Below are 14,886 nucleotides of genomic sequence, written 5' to 3'. Positions count from 1 at the left end.
GTAAAATTGGATAAGAGACGTAATTTACGTCGTCTTTGAGGGTTTTTTATTTTTATTTTTTTTATTTTTGCATAACCTTGAATATAAAGTTTTCAGGAAGTTTCATTTATATTTTTCTGCAGTCATCCTCTATGGTGGTTTGAGTTTGTTGTCTAACGAGTATCCGTTGACCACACTCGACCAACTTTCATCTTTCCTTTATTTGGAATATAACACATTTTTAAAAATCATGTCGCCTTAATCAGTTATTTTAATTGTTTTTACTTTTCTAATCTGTGGAAACGCATGCTAATGTACAGAAATGACGCTTTGTTTGGTTCTATTTGGCTGCTTCTACTAGTTAATGAATAAACAACTGCGCAGAATATTATGAGAAAAATGACGTAGAAAGGCGCGTGCTCCTCACCTCGTACCTCCGTTCCCCCTCTCTCTCTGGACTTTTGCCCTTTTTACTTTCTCTGGAGAGGATTAGCCGAACACCAGCTCAGCCCAGCTCCGACATGTTTTCGCCTAAGGGGTCGAAAAAGCAGTCCGGCTTCGAGTCCGGGGCAGCCCGCGATTCCGGGGAGCAAATTTGTATGGTTGAATGTGGCTGTAAGCCGGTGTGCACCTGTGGCTCTACCTGCGACCCGACGCTGTGTGCGGCGGAACTGAAGGTAGGCCTGAGGAACATTTGCACTAATTACTCTGGGAGAACTGTGGAGGAGTTTAGATATAAAGTTTTCTTCGTTAGTTTTAACTCGTGGAAGTCCAATAAAACTACTATTCGTTTGTTTTATTTCTAAACAGACAGAAGTTGGTGTATTTATCTCTGGGAAAGTGGTTTAATTACAGATAAACACCAACATGTACCTCATATTACGCCATAAATAATGGATTTCAACAAGAACATGGTTAATAACCCAGACACCCTACTACATCCTAATAGCTTGTTTTACCCTGTTTGAAATAACTTAATTGATTCATTTCTTGTAGCTATCTCTACAAGCCATGAAACTTCTACCTCTTTACATTCGGCATGAGGTTCTTTCTTTTTCTAAAAAGCTTGGATTTGGCCTTTGTTCTGGTGTTCAAATAGTTGCCCTTATCTGGCCAAAGCATACTGTATGATCTTTGGCCAGTTACCAGTCAATAGTATGGATGCAACGTCCTATTGAGTTGGATGAGAACGTTTGTCCAAACTTTTGATTGCTAGAGTACATTCTCTGTGATAACAAATCACTGTTTGGAAATTCTGTCGCACACAATGCTTTGAGTCCTGTCCACAGTAAAATCCCATATGTGACAACAGAGAAAGATTTCAGTTCAACAGCCTCTAGGCTACAGATCTGACACACTTTCTCTGCTGGACTACACTCAAACATTCAACCACTGGCTAACAGACCTTATCTGTTGGGCCCAATGGGTCACTAGGACATCACACGACGTAACATAAATCCACAAAAGTTTAATAGTTCTAATTAGAGAGTAAAACACACTCAAACAAAATAAGGTCACACCTTTTCCCGTACAACTTCTCTTTGGAATCTGACCTGGTCACTTCTAGGAAAACATAAAGGTCAAAGGCGCAAACTTAAATACAGGAAACAAAAATCATTCCAGTTGAAGCTTATCTTCTTTCTTAAGTTATTATTCATGAAAAATATAATTTATCTAAACAAGACTTTCACATCTGGGGTTGTGAAAAAAATCAAATTGTTCTTTAAAACAAAACAAACAGATTATCAATACTTACCAGGCATTTATCACTGTTCCCTTCAGATGCTGTACAGTATACTATATATATATATATATATACTACTACTACTACTACTATATATACTATAGTAGCAGCTCTAATTTATTGTATGCAAAGCATTCCTGCCTACCATGTTTAAAGTACAATACAATACGCAAATGTTAGGTCACATGTTTAAAAAAATGTCCTGCGTGACACACTTTCACGTCTGGCAGATGTAGCTAATTTAAGCACATTGTCATGGTGCTTAAATATAAATTTCAATGCTGTTGTCCAGCAGAGACTTTATGGTATGAAAACCATTTCATTGTCTTGCCAAAATCTTGTCATGATCCTCAGGTGTTTGTGTTCAGATGGCTCCTTTCTTTTTGCACTTTAGATGTTGCCATCTTAGTTTATTCCACCATCGTTCCAGTTATGCATATTGGAATTTGACAAAACTGTGACCGAAACATTTTACTACAGGCAGAAAAGACAAAGAAGACAACAGTGAGTAGTAGAAGGATGATGGCGAATTTGCGTTTTTTGACATTTGTGGAATATTGGCAAAGTTTTGCAGACATTTCTTTTCTCTTTATTTTCATTTGTGTACTTATTGTTTTCTATTAGACGACTGTTCCCTTCTGTCAGGTTTTTGTCCTTAAGTAGTCTAGTGATCCTCCATTAGTCTTCTCTCACTTTTACACTTGCCAACCTGCTTGTCTGTGCAGCTGTTTTCATCCTTTTATTCCCTTCTGTCTGCTCTCTCTTCCAGCTGTCTCTAGTTTCCTCTGATTTGTTCTTCTGGTTCTCAGATCGTCCTCAGTACATACACTTGCCTCCCTGCATTACTCTTCACTGGTTTCTCCTGTCACTCAATTACTTTAAAAATAAACATGAAGCTACAATTAGGTTTGTAGTGCATTAGAGATGTTTACACTGACTTCTGTGGCGCCTTTAGAAATATAAAAGGTTCTCAGATCATTTGTCTCCTCTGTTGTAATTTATTGTTGTACTTTGAACAGCAAACACATCATTGTTTGCTTTATTTCATGTTTACTGAATCACATAATTGGTTCCCATCCATGTAGTATTTCTGCTTTTTTTCTCTTTCTTCACAGAGAATAATAAATATAAAGGTAAAGTTTTGTATCAGATTTGCATAAATGATGTTATACTTGTATTATTAAATTCCTAAATTGCTACCTATGTGGTAAAATTCATTCAGATTGTGAGCTATTTTTTTTGCATATTATTTAGGAATTTTGCTGATTTTGGACAGCCTGCACCAAACTCTTCATGTTAATTCAATGGAGTTGGCATCTCACTAAGTATAATAAATATGTTTGATCAGCTCACTGTGTTGATGTAAAGAAAGAAAGATGATCCAAAAAATTTGTTTTGGTTCATGTCGGAAACTGTGACTAAAATCAATTATAAAGATTGCAAATGTGCTATTAATTACAGTATTAAATTAGATTTCAATTATACTAGTGCTTGTTTGTTAGTGTGCCTGACTGAATGTGAATTTTATTTAGAGGATTTGACAAATCAGTTTTGTTTTGTTTTTAATTTAAGGCTGCCATTACATGCTCACATATTAAAACCTACATGAATAAAAACATGACTCTATCTTTAAGCAAATTTGGAAAGACTCACCTAACCATATGCTTGTTGATTCAAAGTGCTTTGGATGACAAACGTAAAGTAAAAGTGGTTGGGAAGCATGGCTTTAAATCACTAGTTCAGTTTCTCAGCCTTAACTGATTGTGCTGCACACAACATGATCAATATTATGTTTGTGCAGCCATGCAGCGGTGCCATAAGCTTGGTGGCGTTTTCCTGGAGTAAAGGCTATAAATTCATTTGTCTGCCTCTATGTCCCAAAAGGGAATTTATTGTCGCTTTGGATGATTGCTTCGGCTTAAAAGCAGTTTATGCCGTGTTTTTAGCTGAGTTTTTATTTATTGAACTGTAGTTGTCAGTAAATTGGTGTTGACTGGATTGCATGATTATTTTATCCGTATTCGACCATGAGGATATATCTGAGTTATAATCAGCATGGACTTGGTTCTATACTTTAAACAATTGCTGTGAAAATCTTGTTCAGATTTTGCATTGTGTTTAATAAAATGACGTGGTATACACTAAAAACCTTTGACCAGTGGTGATCCAGGAGCTCTTAATAAGGGTTGACTTTAAGCGGAGTCACACCATCAGGCTTATGAAATGTGCTGCTCACAAGGTTATTATCTCACCCCTCCCCCAAACCTGCTCTGCTGGGCTGGAGATGAGAACTTCCAATTGTGCTGATAGCTGTATAATAAAGATATGTTCTGGACCTGATTTGATTTTTACACTTCAGGCCCAGATTGTACTTCAAAATAGAAATATAAAATGCTCTGTGGAAACAGAGGAACCATATGGTTACAGCATAAAGATCTCTAAATTACAAGTGCACACCAGAATTTTCAAATTTTTATTTTGAAAGAAATTAGTATTGCCATTCTTTCCAGTTCCATATTGTGCAAGATGGCTAACTCTGCATTTTGTTGCTAATTTATATGCAACCCTACAAGGGTCCCTTTTGAGTGGCTGAAAAGAGGTTGATGTGAGAGCCTGGGAAGCAGACATTTCAATGACGGCCACAGTTACAACGTGCTATTGTTAAAGGATTCAGGAAACAAAAGTAAACCCAGACAGCTGCGCTACATTCTGGAGATTGAGCAAGAAATAAAAACCCCCAAAAAACTTTAAGTCTAGTTTCTTGCCTTTTTGTTCTTATTGTGCCCATAGAGCTGTGAAATCTCAGAAACACTGGGAGCCTAAAACAGCCATGAACATGTGTCTGCATTTTACACGTTTGATTCAAAGATTATCTTGAGTTTCCTTTTTTTTTCTTGCTACTACTTGTGTCAAACGTTTAGTGATAAATAAGTGAGGATTAATGCATTTGCTCTCACCCTTTCAGAGGAATGGCCCTGACGTCGACCCAACGGCCTTTGACAACTTGGCTTACGAGTACGGAAGCCAGAGTGAACTCGACCTGTCGGCCAAACCGATCTCCAGAATCAGTTTCAAACTTCTGGGACTTGTCTCTGAACAGCAAGCTGTGGAAACCACTCTGGACCGTCTTAACGGAGTCTTTGCCATCATCTGGTCTGTATCAGATAGTCTACTCCAGGTGGACTACAATACCTCCATCACCACAACCAAAGAGATCGCACGGCAACTGCAGACCCTGGGATGTAGAGTCGAAGCAGCCATACGAATTAAAGTGGGTGGGATGCGATGCCAGTCCTGCGTCCAGGCCATCGAGGGACAGTTTGGAGGGCTACCAGGGGTCTCACACATCCAGGTCTCTCTTCAGGATAGAACAGCCCTAATCGTCTATCAGCCTGTCCTTGTTACACAGCAAGAACTAAGAGATAAAATCGAAGATATGGGATTTGATGCTGCTTTGTTACCTGAGGATTCATCCGACGGAGATCTAAGCTATTGGCAGAATGACTTAATCAATGCACCTATTCAGACTGTAACTGTATGGATTGGTGGGATGACCTGCAGATCATGTGTGCAGTCCATAGAGGGGAGGATCTCTCAGATGATCGGAGTGAAGTCCATAATGCTGTCGTTAAAGGAAGGGAAGGGAACAATACACTGGGACCCCAGTCTGACTGATCCAGAGCAAGTTAGGGCAGCTATAGAGGAAATGGGCTTTGACGCTTCACTTGAAGGTAAGACATGTTACCTTTCATTGACAGAATTTCACCACCACAATGTAAGTTCGCAGGTCTGATGGTTGAGCTTTTGAGGGATGTTTTGTTGGTTCTGTTTCAGTAGAAATGCCTTTCCAAACAATTATCAATTATCCTGAGGAACAACGGATTCTAACCTAATGGTGTTAGGGATGAACTCCAGATTTTGAGGGGACAGAAAGGGATCTTACCTAATGAGGAGGAAGATTTGAGGAAGAGGGATCCCTCATCATGATCATCTCTTTATGATGATTGTGTGTGTGATATTTGTTTTCTATTTCTGTGATGTCCTCCAGTTTGGTCTGGGCTGTGTTTGGTAAATTTAAAAATATCAGTAAAAAGAAAAAAACAAAACTCTGAGGTCTTCTTTCAATTTAGATTTGGTAGCAACATTGTAGGGTTGATATTTGCCAGTCAACTGAAGTATATAATTTGGAGTAAAACAACCTGAATGTGTCATTAACCACCTTCTGATCTGGTTTCATCTCTCCATTGTCTGCCCTGCTTCATGTTATGATTTGCTTAGTCGGTATGTTCATAAAATTCATTCTTATTTGTAATCAGACAACCTTCAACTTGGTAAATGGAAAACAGATTGAATTTGGTTTATAACCTCAAGCATTCTTTGTTCAGAGCAAGTGATGGTGATTGAATCTACTTGTTACAGATTGTCTTTTAAATGCTGTCACCAAAATAATTTCTTCAAGCGTAATCTCTGCCCATGTTTGATACAAAACCTGCCAAGAATCTGATATAATCTTCAAAGTATTAGGTTTGCAGGGTGAACAGTTTAATAAATGCAACATCTAAATAAAAAAGTGTCACCTTCCAGAATTAACTGTCCGGCTCAGCATTTTGCCAGGCCTGAATACTTGCAAAAATACTACAAAATTCTTGAATTTCTTTAGGCTTGACAACACTCTGATAGTTCAATCCCTACTATTCAAATAGGAAGTCTCATAATTTGTGCATGTTGTGCACAAATTATGAGTAGTGTTTGTTTTTTTTTGTTTTTTTTACTATTTTTTGCTGTCAGGGTTGAGTTTTCCAGTTAAAATTTTCAGGTATTACTCAGTAAAGGTATAGCTGGTTGAAATTGCTTCCTTTTTCTTGAAGAGCTTCTTCAGACTCAGGAAAAACAAGACCTTGCAAACCTGAGCTCAATCAGCAGGTTGGGAATGAGCAACGGTGCTGAATCTCAGGTAACCCCTTCGAGGTCCCACATCAGCTCCCCTGAAATGAAAGCAGAGAAATGCTTCATTCATGTGACAGGAATGACCTGCGCCTCCTGCGTGGCCAACATTGAGAAGCACGTCCTCAAACACAACGGTAAGTTGGAGCAATCCTGCTTCTAAAACGGTGTTTCTATCATTAGTGATAAACTTAACTTTTTGTTGCAGGAATCGTTGCAATCCTGGTGTCTCTGATGGCCGGAAAGGCGGAGGTGAAGTACGATCCAAATCTCATCGATCCATCCGGAGTGACTCAGCTCATAGAGGATTTAGGCTTTGGTGCTAAGCTGTTAGAAGACAACGCAGCGGCACACGGGAAGCTGGATCTGCAGATAACGGGAATGACGTGCGCGTCATGCGTGCACAAAATTGAGTCCAAACTCATCACAACCAAAGGCATCCACTCAGCCTCAGTGGCACTGGCCACCCAAAAAGCTCACATCAAGTTTGACCCAGAGATCCTCGGGGCTCGTGATATTGTCAGGATAATTCAGGTGTTCATAATCTAAGGTCTTGTTTTGTGTTTTTGATTGATTTGAAATGTAACATCTTGACTGGAACTTCTTGTTTGGAATCACAGAGCCTTGGATTTGAGGCCAGTCTGGAGAAAGCTGGGTTCAAAAACAACCTCGACCACTCTGAGGAAATCCGACAGTGAGTATTCTGACTAAAACCTTATTGAAAAAAAATTGATAGTTCAAATGGATAATTATTTTGAAAATTATCTTGAGATTTCTTGAATTTCAACTTGAATCTCAAGATAGTTTATTCAGAACCAGAATTTATGATAAAATGTCATACTAAAGAGTGAGAGCCCTATTTCAATTCACTTTAATAAACATGTTATTGATCCCAGAGGGAAATTAAATGTTGTACCTGACATTTAATTCAAGATTCTTCTTTTTTTTAAAGTACCTGTGAGTTTTATGTTGAAAGTTCAGCCATTCATCCCTGGTTTAGGCCTTGTAGGAATTTTTTAATCCAATTCTCTGACACCCTTCATTCACTGAAAATGTACATTTTTACATCAAAAGACTGAAATATGCATTATAAAGTGGTTTTATATTTATCTACTGTTTTTCCCTAGATGGAAGAACTCCTTCCTGTTCAGCCTGGTCTTTGGCCTGCCAGTCATGGGCCTCATGATCTACATGATGATAATGGACATCCAACACAAACAGCACGGAGGCTCCATGCCTGAGGAACTGAATGTGCTGCCGGGTCTTTCCCTCCTCAATCTGGCCTTTTTCCTGCTCTGTACACCTGTGCAGGTACAAGGAAAACAGATCCAGATTTAAGGTTTCTCTTTACATATTTAGGAGCCGATCGTTCCTGTTTCAATCTGCTATGAGGTTCTGGGGTTTTTCTGCTCAGATTTTCGGAGGACGATACTTCTACGTTCAGGCATATCGCTCACTAAAACACCGCACGGCCAACATGGACGTGCTGATCGTGTTGGCCACCTCCATCGCCTACATCTACTCCTGTGTGGTCCTCATCGTGGCCATAGCAGAGCAAGCCGCCCAGAGTCCCGTCACCTTTTTCGACACTCCGCCCATGCTCTTTGTGTTTATCGCTCTCGGACGATGGCTGGAGCACATTGCAAAGGTTAAAGATAAAAATATATTTTGGGTTTTGCTATCACTGTTATGTTATGAGCTCAAGATGCTAAAAAACATTCTGAGCATTTTCCCTACTGTACTGTTTTTTTTTTCCTCTTTCTATTCAAACTATGTATGAATGTAATTACTAATGTGATTGTCTTTTCTGGCTGGTTTTTCTTTATAAGAGTCATTCACAAAACAAATGTGAATTTGTCCCCAATGAGTCAAATCAATTTATATGCTTTAATTTAGTTTAACAATGAAGTCAAATGTCTTCCTCATTGAGCGGATGTCCATTCTACGTTTTCAGAGCAAAACCTCAGAAGCTTTGGCCAAATTAATGTCACTCCAAGCCACCGACGCCACAGTGGTCACGTTAGGACCCGATCGCTGTGTTGTCAGGTAAAGTCCTCGATATGAAACTCTGCACAGCAATAACCCAGCTGCATAACCTGCAATGACGCATTTGTGCTTTGCAGCGAGGAGCAGGTAGAGGTGGAGCTGGTCCAGCGGGGCGACATCGTCAAAGTCTTCCCTGGAGGAAAGTTTCCCATTGATGGAAAAGTGATTGAGGGGAGTTCTATGGCGGACGAGTCCTTAATTACAGGTACATGAAGAACAGTTGTGTGTGCAGGTGTTGCTGCTTCATCAACACATCATCGTTTCCTCTTTACCAGGTGAGCCGATGCCCGTCAGCAAGAAGGTGGGCAGCTTGGTGATTGCAGGCTCCATTAACGCTCACGGTGCTCTCCTGGTGGAAGCCACGCATGTCGGTGCTGAAACTACTCTGTCTCAGATAGTTAAACTCGTCGAAGAGGCACAAACATCAAAGGTATCACGGTACATTTGAGTTTACCTTTTGACAAAAGCTTTTCATGCAATTGCTGCTTTTTGTGGGTGTTGTCAATTGTTTTTTGTGCAGGCCCCGATTCAACAGTTTGCGGACAAAATCAGCGGCTACTTTGTGCCCTTCATTATTTTCGCATCCATGCTGACGCTGGTGGCTTGGATTTCTGTAGGATTTGTCAACTTTGACGTAGTGAAGGAGCACTTTCCGGTTTGTGGGATTTTGAATAGTTTCACTTGCCAATACACAAGCAGATTCCACAAATCTCTAACTTTTGACCTCCGTGCAGGGCTACAACCAGAACATCTCCAAAGCGGAAGTCATCATCCGCTTCGCCTTTCAGGCGTCCATCACGGTTTTGTCCATCGCCTGCCCCTGCTCTCTGGGGTTGGCAACCCCGACAGCTGTAATGGTGGGAACAGGAGTCGGGGCTCAAAACGGAATCCTCATCAAAGGAGGGGAGCCACTGGAGATGGCGCACAAGGTAAAGAACTAACACACGGACATCTGTGGTGAAAGGATTTTAAGGACAACAAAAGTTTAAAAATCTGCAGCAGGTGGTATCAAAGCAATGATTTATGCAGGGTGTTATATTGATTTTGTCAGGATCTGGATTGTTTTGGGTTGTTAGGGGTTTTGATTTACTGATTCTGGTTTTTATTATTATTCTGTGTTCCTTAGTCTCTCAATTACATTAGTTAACTTCTTTATCACTAGATCATTTCTCACACAGATCTTCACAAATAAAACTACCGTTTCCCCCCCAATCTCATCAACACTTCTTCATTTATGTTTCATTTCAGGAACAAGTTTTTTGTCTACATTTTAAATATTTTTTTCTGCTTAAAAAGTATAGTGTCCTTGAGTTTTCTCCTCCCTGATTGACTACAGATCGATGTAGTGATGTTTGATAAGACTGGCACGATAACAAATGGCGTGCCAAAGGTGACTCGCGTGCTGGTGTTGTGGGAAATGGCCCGCATGCCCCTGAGAAAGATCCTGGCGCTGGTCGGCACCGCAGAGGTCAGCAGTGAGCATCCGCTGGGCACGGCAGTTGCTAAATACTGCAAAGATGTAAGATTTTTTTGCACATGTGCTCCACCTGACAGCCTGAGTTGCTCTGCGTCCAAATAAAACGTGTGTGCATTCAACAGGAGCTGGGCTCGGACGCTCTGGGATACTGCCAGGACTTCCAAGCGGTTCCCGGCTGCGGGATCAGCTGCCGAGTGTCCAACGTGGAACATCTGCTGCAGCGGAGCGACGAGGCTTTTTTCCTTCCGGGAGTAACCACAGATGAAAGCAGGCTTTTGTCTGCTGAAGAGGCCACCCCTACAGGTCAATCCACCTCACTCTGAAGCACAAATTAGGTTCAGTTCCACCTAATTTTTGAGCTATATTGCCACTTATCCTTTAAGTCAAACTAAAACTTTTTAGTTAGTTCCATACCGGCCACTTGTAGAAACAAAAACAGAGATTGAATCAATTATTGTCAAAAATTTTTAACCTTCTATAAAATAACTTAAAATTAGATTTGAACTATTTTTCTTTTTCCCATCATTCAAAGGTTTAGAAGATGTACCAAACCGTAAACCTGTTGTAACCAGGAAGGTTAAGGAAGGCTTTAAACCAATTAATTGGCTTTGTGTTGAAATACCATGTCCGTTTTTCTTGATGGAAAGGGCTATTTACATTACAGCAGTACAGAGGACAGAGCAGAACCAATAGAAAAATATATATATATACACAAAAAATATATATACAAACTGATTATCTTCTGCTTTATGAATGGTTGTTGTAGATGCTCTTACATTATGGACCTACGATTAATTGTCAATTAATTATCAAGGAGAAGGTGACCCAAATTTGCCATTTTTTCATATGTGACCCATGTCCAACTTTTTCATTGCAGTCTTGAGGGTCAAATTCCGATCTTTTTTACCCTCCCCCCCAAAAATATGATCTGTGCCACTTGTTTTCAAAGCGAAGTTTGAATGGTCATGTCACATTTCATCCGACTTTTTATGTCATTAATGCATCATAATTCTGCACCAGAAGAAGCCAGACGAGGTAAATCCAGACATAAACAATGGCTGAAAATTTTAATTATGAACTTTAGCAGCCTATATAAACTTTGGTACAACTCTGACATTTTTTAAAATTTTTATCTCTTGTGAATAATCCTTCTGTGTGTAGAATGATGGACTTCAAATTGGCCTTATAACCCTTCCCAAATTCATAAACAGCGAAAATTTCTTCTCTTAGGTCCCTACTGTTGTCTTTCCATCTTGGTGTATCATCAGCACACATCTGAATATCTTCATATTATCTTCATTTTGTTTTTAAAATATGCAAACACATTTCCTTCCGTGTGTTTCTAGCTGAGTGGGCATCGTACACTGTCCTGATCGGAAACAGAGAATGGATGAGGAGAAACGGCCACCACATCAAAGCAGATGTTGATGCCGCCATGTCGAGCCACGAAACCAAAGGACAGACCGCCATATTGGTGGCGATAGATGGTGAGGTACGGACTAACAAGCTTCACCACGTCTTTTCACCACACTGACTTTGTCTGTGCTTTCTGCAGGCGTTCTGTGTGCCATGTTGGCCATCGCAGATAGCGTGAAAGCGGAGTCAGCATTAGCGGTGCACACCCTGAGCAGCATGGGCATCGAGGTGGCCATGATAACCGGCGATAACAGGCGAACGGCCAAAGCCATAGCAGCACAGGTGAAACTCTCATACAGACACCAGCAGACAACTAAAGTGTGTACCAGGATTGTGTTTTTGATTACAGTTTAGTTTTTGGTTTTACACGTGACTGCAGGTGGGGATCAGGAAAGTGTTTGCAGAGGTGCTGCCATCGCATAAGGTGGCCAAAGTTCAGGAGCTGCAGGGCCGAGGGCGTCGAGTGGCCATGGTGGGGGACGGCGTCAACGACTCGCCCGCCTTGGCCTGCGCTGACGTCGGCATCGCCATCGGCACCGGCACGGACGTAGCCATCGAAGCGGCCGACATCGTTCTGATCAGGGTGGGTGGCCGGCGGTGTGGATTCACATTGGTGGATTGGAGGGGTCTCAACCTGAGGGTTTGTCCACCCTGCAGAACGACCTGCTGGACGTGGTGGCCAGCATCGAGCTCTCCAAGAAGACGGTGCGCAGGATCAGGATTAACTTTGTTTTCGCTCTGATCTACAACCTGCTAGGGATTCCGGTGGCTGCAGGTGAGGGCTGAAACTGTGTGTCAGAATTCATGTTCTGGATTAAGTGGAAGTGCAGCGAACTTATCCGACGGTGTGTGTTTAGGTGTGTTTATGCCCGTTGGCCTTGTCCTGCAGCCTTGGATGGGATCAGCTGCCATGGCCGCCTCTTCTCTGTCAGTGGTTCTGTCCTCTCTGCTCCTGAGGACGTGAGTCATAACTACTTGTTTTTATAGTTTTTGTCCTAATTTTGCCACCTTGCAAAATTATAATCTAGAAAATTTAGCGGAATCAGAGAAAAGAAGGCTGAAATGGCAGATTCACAAAACATTTTGAAATCTACATCATTTTCCTTCAAATCAAAGATGATGCACTGCTTTGTGTATCATTTTGTTTACTGTCATTTAAAAAAAATAATGTTTTCTTTTCAGTATGTTGTTCAGTAACAGCCAGTATTTTTGCAGGTATAGAAAGACATCATTTGAGCTGTACGAGTCCCGTGCCAGAGGCCATATGGGCAGCCTTCAATCATCTCAGATCAGCACACATCTGGGGCTAGACGGGCAGCGCCGCAGCCCGGCGCTCTCCAACAGTTCTCGAGCACAGAAGGGCCAGAGACCGTCCGGTAACGCTGCCCAGGAGCGTCAGAGCTACCGGACGGCAGATAATTCTACCATTTAAAAAATTATAAATAAATAAGGGAAATAAGTTCTTAGTTCTTATGTTTACAAGTATACCAATGTACTTTGTTTTTATATTTGACTGTATTTATGTATTTACTTTTTTCCTGCTCGTAAACTCAATTACGATTAAATTTTATTCAAAGTGGTTTTTCTTGGATTATTTTTAGCAGATAGCAGCCATGTGATTGAACACATAAATAACACTAATGTGAATACGAATTTTTTTAAAAACCACAACCTAACGAGTTTTAAAAGGGGAAAAACAAATTTCTTTATCTGATTTTGTACAAATAAAGCACCATGGGTTAGCCTTCACAGAAACATCCTTTTAATGTTTGTTTTGGCCTTTTAGACAAGTGAAGGAGAAGAAGAGCAGTGGAGAATGCCAAGGAATTTTTTCCCCTCCCACTTTTATTTAAAGACCTGCCAGGAATAATTAAAGGAGCGCATTAATCAAAATGTCTGGCTTGTGGATTCTATAGTTATCCTAGAAGAATGAGCTTATTCACTGTGAGTAGACTGCAGGCTTATTAATATGACTCTTGTCTTGTACTCGGACCTCATAATGGGCTTATTTTTTCACAGCAGCTTGACATGTATTAGCAGGACGAGCAGAGGAACACTTCAAGCACAGTCATTAATAATGTTCCTGATTACACGTGGTATGGCAAGCCCACTGAGCAATGATTAGCTCAGCAGAAGTTTAGACTCTAGAAAAATGCTTCATATTAATCCAATTAGATCTTCTATTTCACGCCTTTTGTTGGTTAATAAACAGTTGCGTTAACATATCTCAAAATTGTTACATAAAAAATGGAGTCAAATTTTTTGTAGAATTTCATGTCCTTAGGAGACAAATTAGTGACTAATCAAAGTTGTTTTCTAGTTTTATCCAGTCGATGGCCCTGAACTATGGAGAAATCTGTTTTCAAAAATGTATGATAGAATTATAGAAAATACAGTTAGTGAATGAAAGCACCCAAAAGTCTCACTTTTTTTTTTTTTAAACTTATTTGGTTTATTCTTTACACTTGCACATAAAGAATGTCGCTGTCAAACCTTATTCCATGGACACTGTATTGCTACTCAAACATAGAAGTCCTTCTGTATCAGGCGTTCATAGATGGGTGGATGACAAAGATGTGAAGACATGAGTTGAATACAACATGGTGAAAAAAGCCTTTTTTTAAAGTTTTATATCGAGAGGCTGACAAACTAAATTTAGATTTTTATTTACAGAAGCTCAAAAAGAACTGGTAAGGGCCAAACACATGGCCCTGAGCTGCTCCAAGTTGGTAAAATTATCTCTACACAATTTCAGGTTTGTCTGCAAAGATGGCCAAATCTCCAAAAATTAGCTATACAAAAAACATATATCTTTACAGATATACCCAATTCAAACATATCCAATTCAATCTGATTATTTTTAAAATTTAAAGTGCCTGTTTTTATGTGCAGTTCCATCTGAACCTTACACAGACATAAACATGTAATATGAATAAATGAATTTTCAATCAGTTTTTTTTTTTGCACCAAAGAGTTAATAATAAACACGTTTTCATTGAGACTCTTTAAATGTGTATACATTCGAAATTTAAAATTGACTTTACTGTGACTGCATACAAAATAGACCAGCAAATATTGCAGTAAGCATATTGCGAGGTAACGCAAAAGAACATTTTCTCCCCATGTCCCCTAGAGGGCTCCGTAGGAAAGAGCCCAGACTGCTGGAGTCATAATTTTCTTCGAGCGGCAGGCAGTAGACAGACCCGAGTCGTATCGGTCTCCTCTCATTAGTGACATAAACATGAATTTCATGGCCATACTGGAGCAACATAGAGCTGGC

At 40.2% G+C, this 14,886-nt stretch overlaps 1 protein-coding gene across 1 annotated transcript; it reads left to right on the top strand.

Moving 5' to 3' along the window:
• The first annotated feature begins 2 nt into the window (after positions 1-2).
• atp7b (ATPase copper transporting beta) lies at positions 3-13,186 on the top strand. Its single transcript, XM_014991601.2, has 20 exons — positions 3-656; positions 4,689-5,454; positions 6,592-6,804; positions 6,876-7,201; positions 7,288-7,361; positions 7,795-7,978; positions 8,082-8,315; positions 8,622-8,713; positions 8,791-8,918; positions 8,989-9,143; positions 9,234-9,368; positions 9,448-9,642; positions 10,050-10,232; positions 10,313-10,493; positions 11,537-11,677; positions 11,746-11,888; positions 11,986-12,189; positions 12,264-12,381; positions 12,464-12,566; positions 12,822-13,186. The coding sequence occupies exons 1-20, from the start codon at positions 501-503 to the stop codon at positions 13,036-13,038; spliced, it is 3,948 nt and encodes a 1,315-aa protein (XP_014847087.2). The 5' UTR covers positions 3-500; the 3' UTR covers positions 13,039-13,186.
• The last annotated feature ends 1,700 nt before the right edge of the window (positions 13,187-14,886 follow it).

This window comes from Poecilia mexicana, unplaced genomic scaffold (assembly GCF_051168715.1).
Source record: "Poecilia mexicana isolate PSO_F unplaced genomic scaffold, ASM5116871v1 scaffold_2, whole genome shotgun sequence".
NCBI classification, from domain to species: Eukaryota; Metazoa; Chordata; class Actinopteri; order Cyprinodontiformes; family Poeciliidae; genus Poecilia; species Poecilia mexicana.
Note: the sequence above shows the minus strand (reverse complement) of the source record. Positions and strands in the feature narration are given on the sequence as shown.

Coding starts and splice junctions, on each gene's coding strand:
- atp7b (XM_014991601.2), top strand. CDS start 501: ATGTTTTCGCCTAAGGGGTCGAAAAAGCAGTCCGGCTTCGAGTCCGGG. Junction 5,455..6,591: donor CTTTGACGCTTCACTTGAAG/GTAAGACATGTT, acceptor TTTTTCTTGAAG/AGCTTCTTCAGACTCAGGAA. Junction 8,714..8,790: donor CCCGATCGCTGTGTTGTCAG/GTAAAGTCCTCG, acceptor TGTGCTTTGCAG/CGAGGAGCAGGTAGAGGTGG.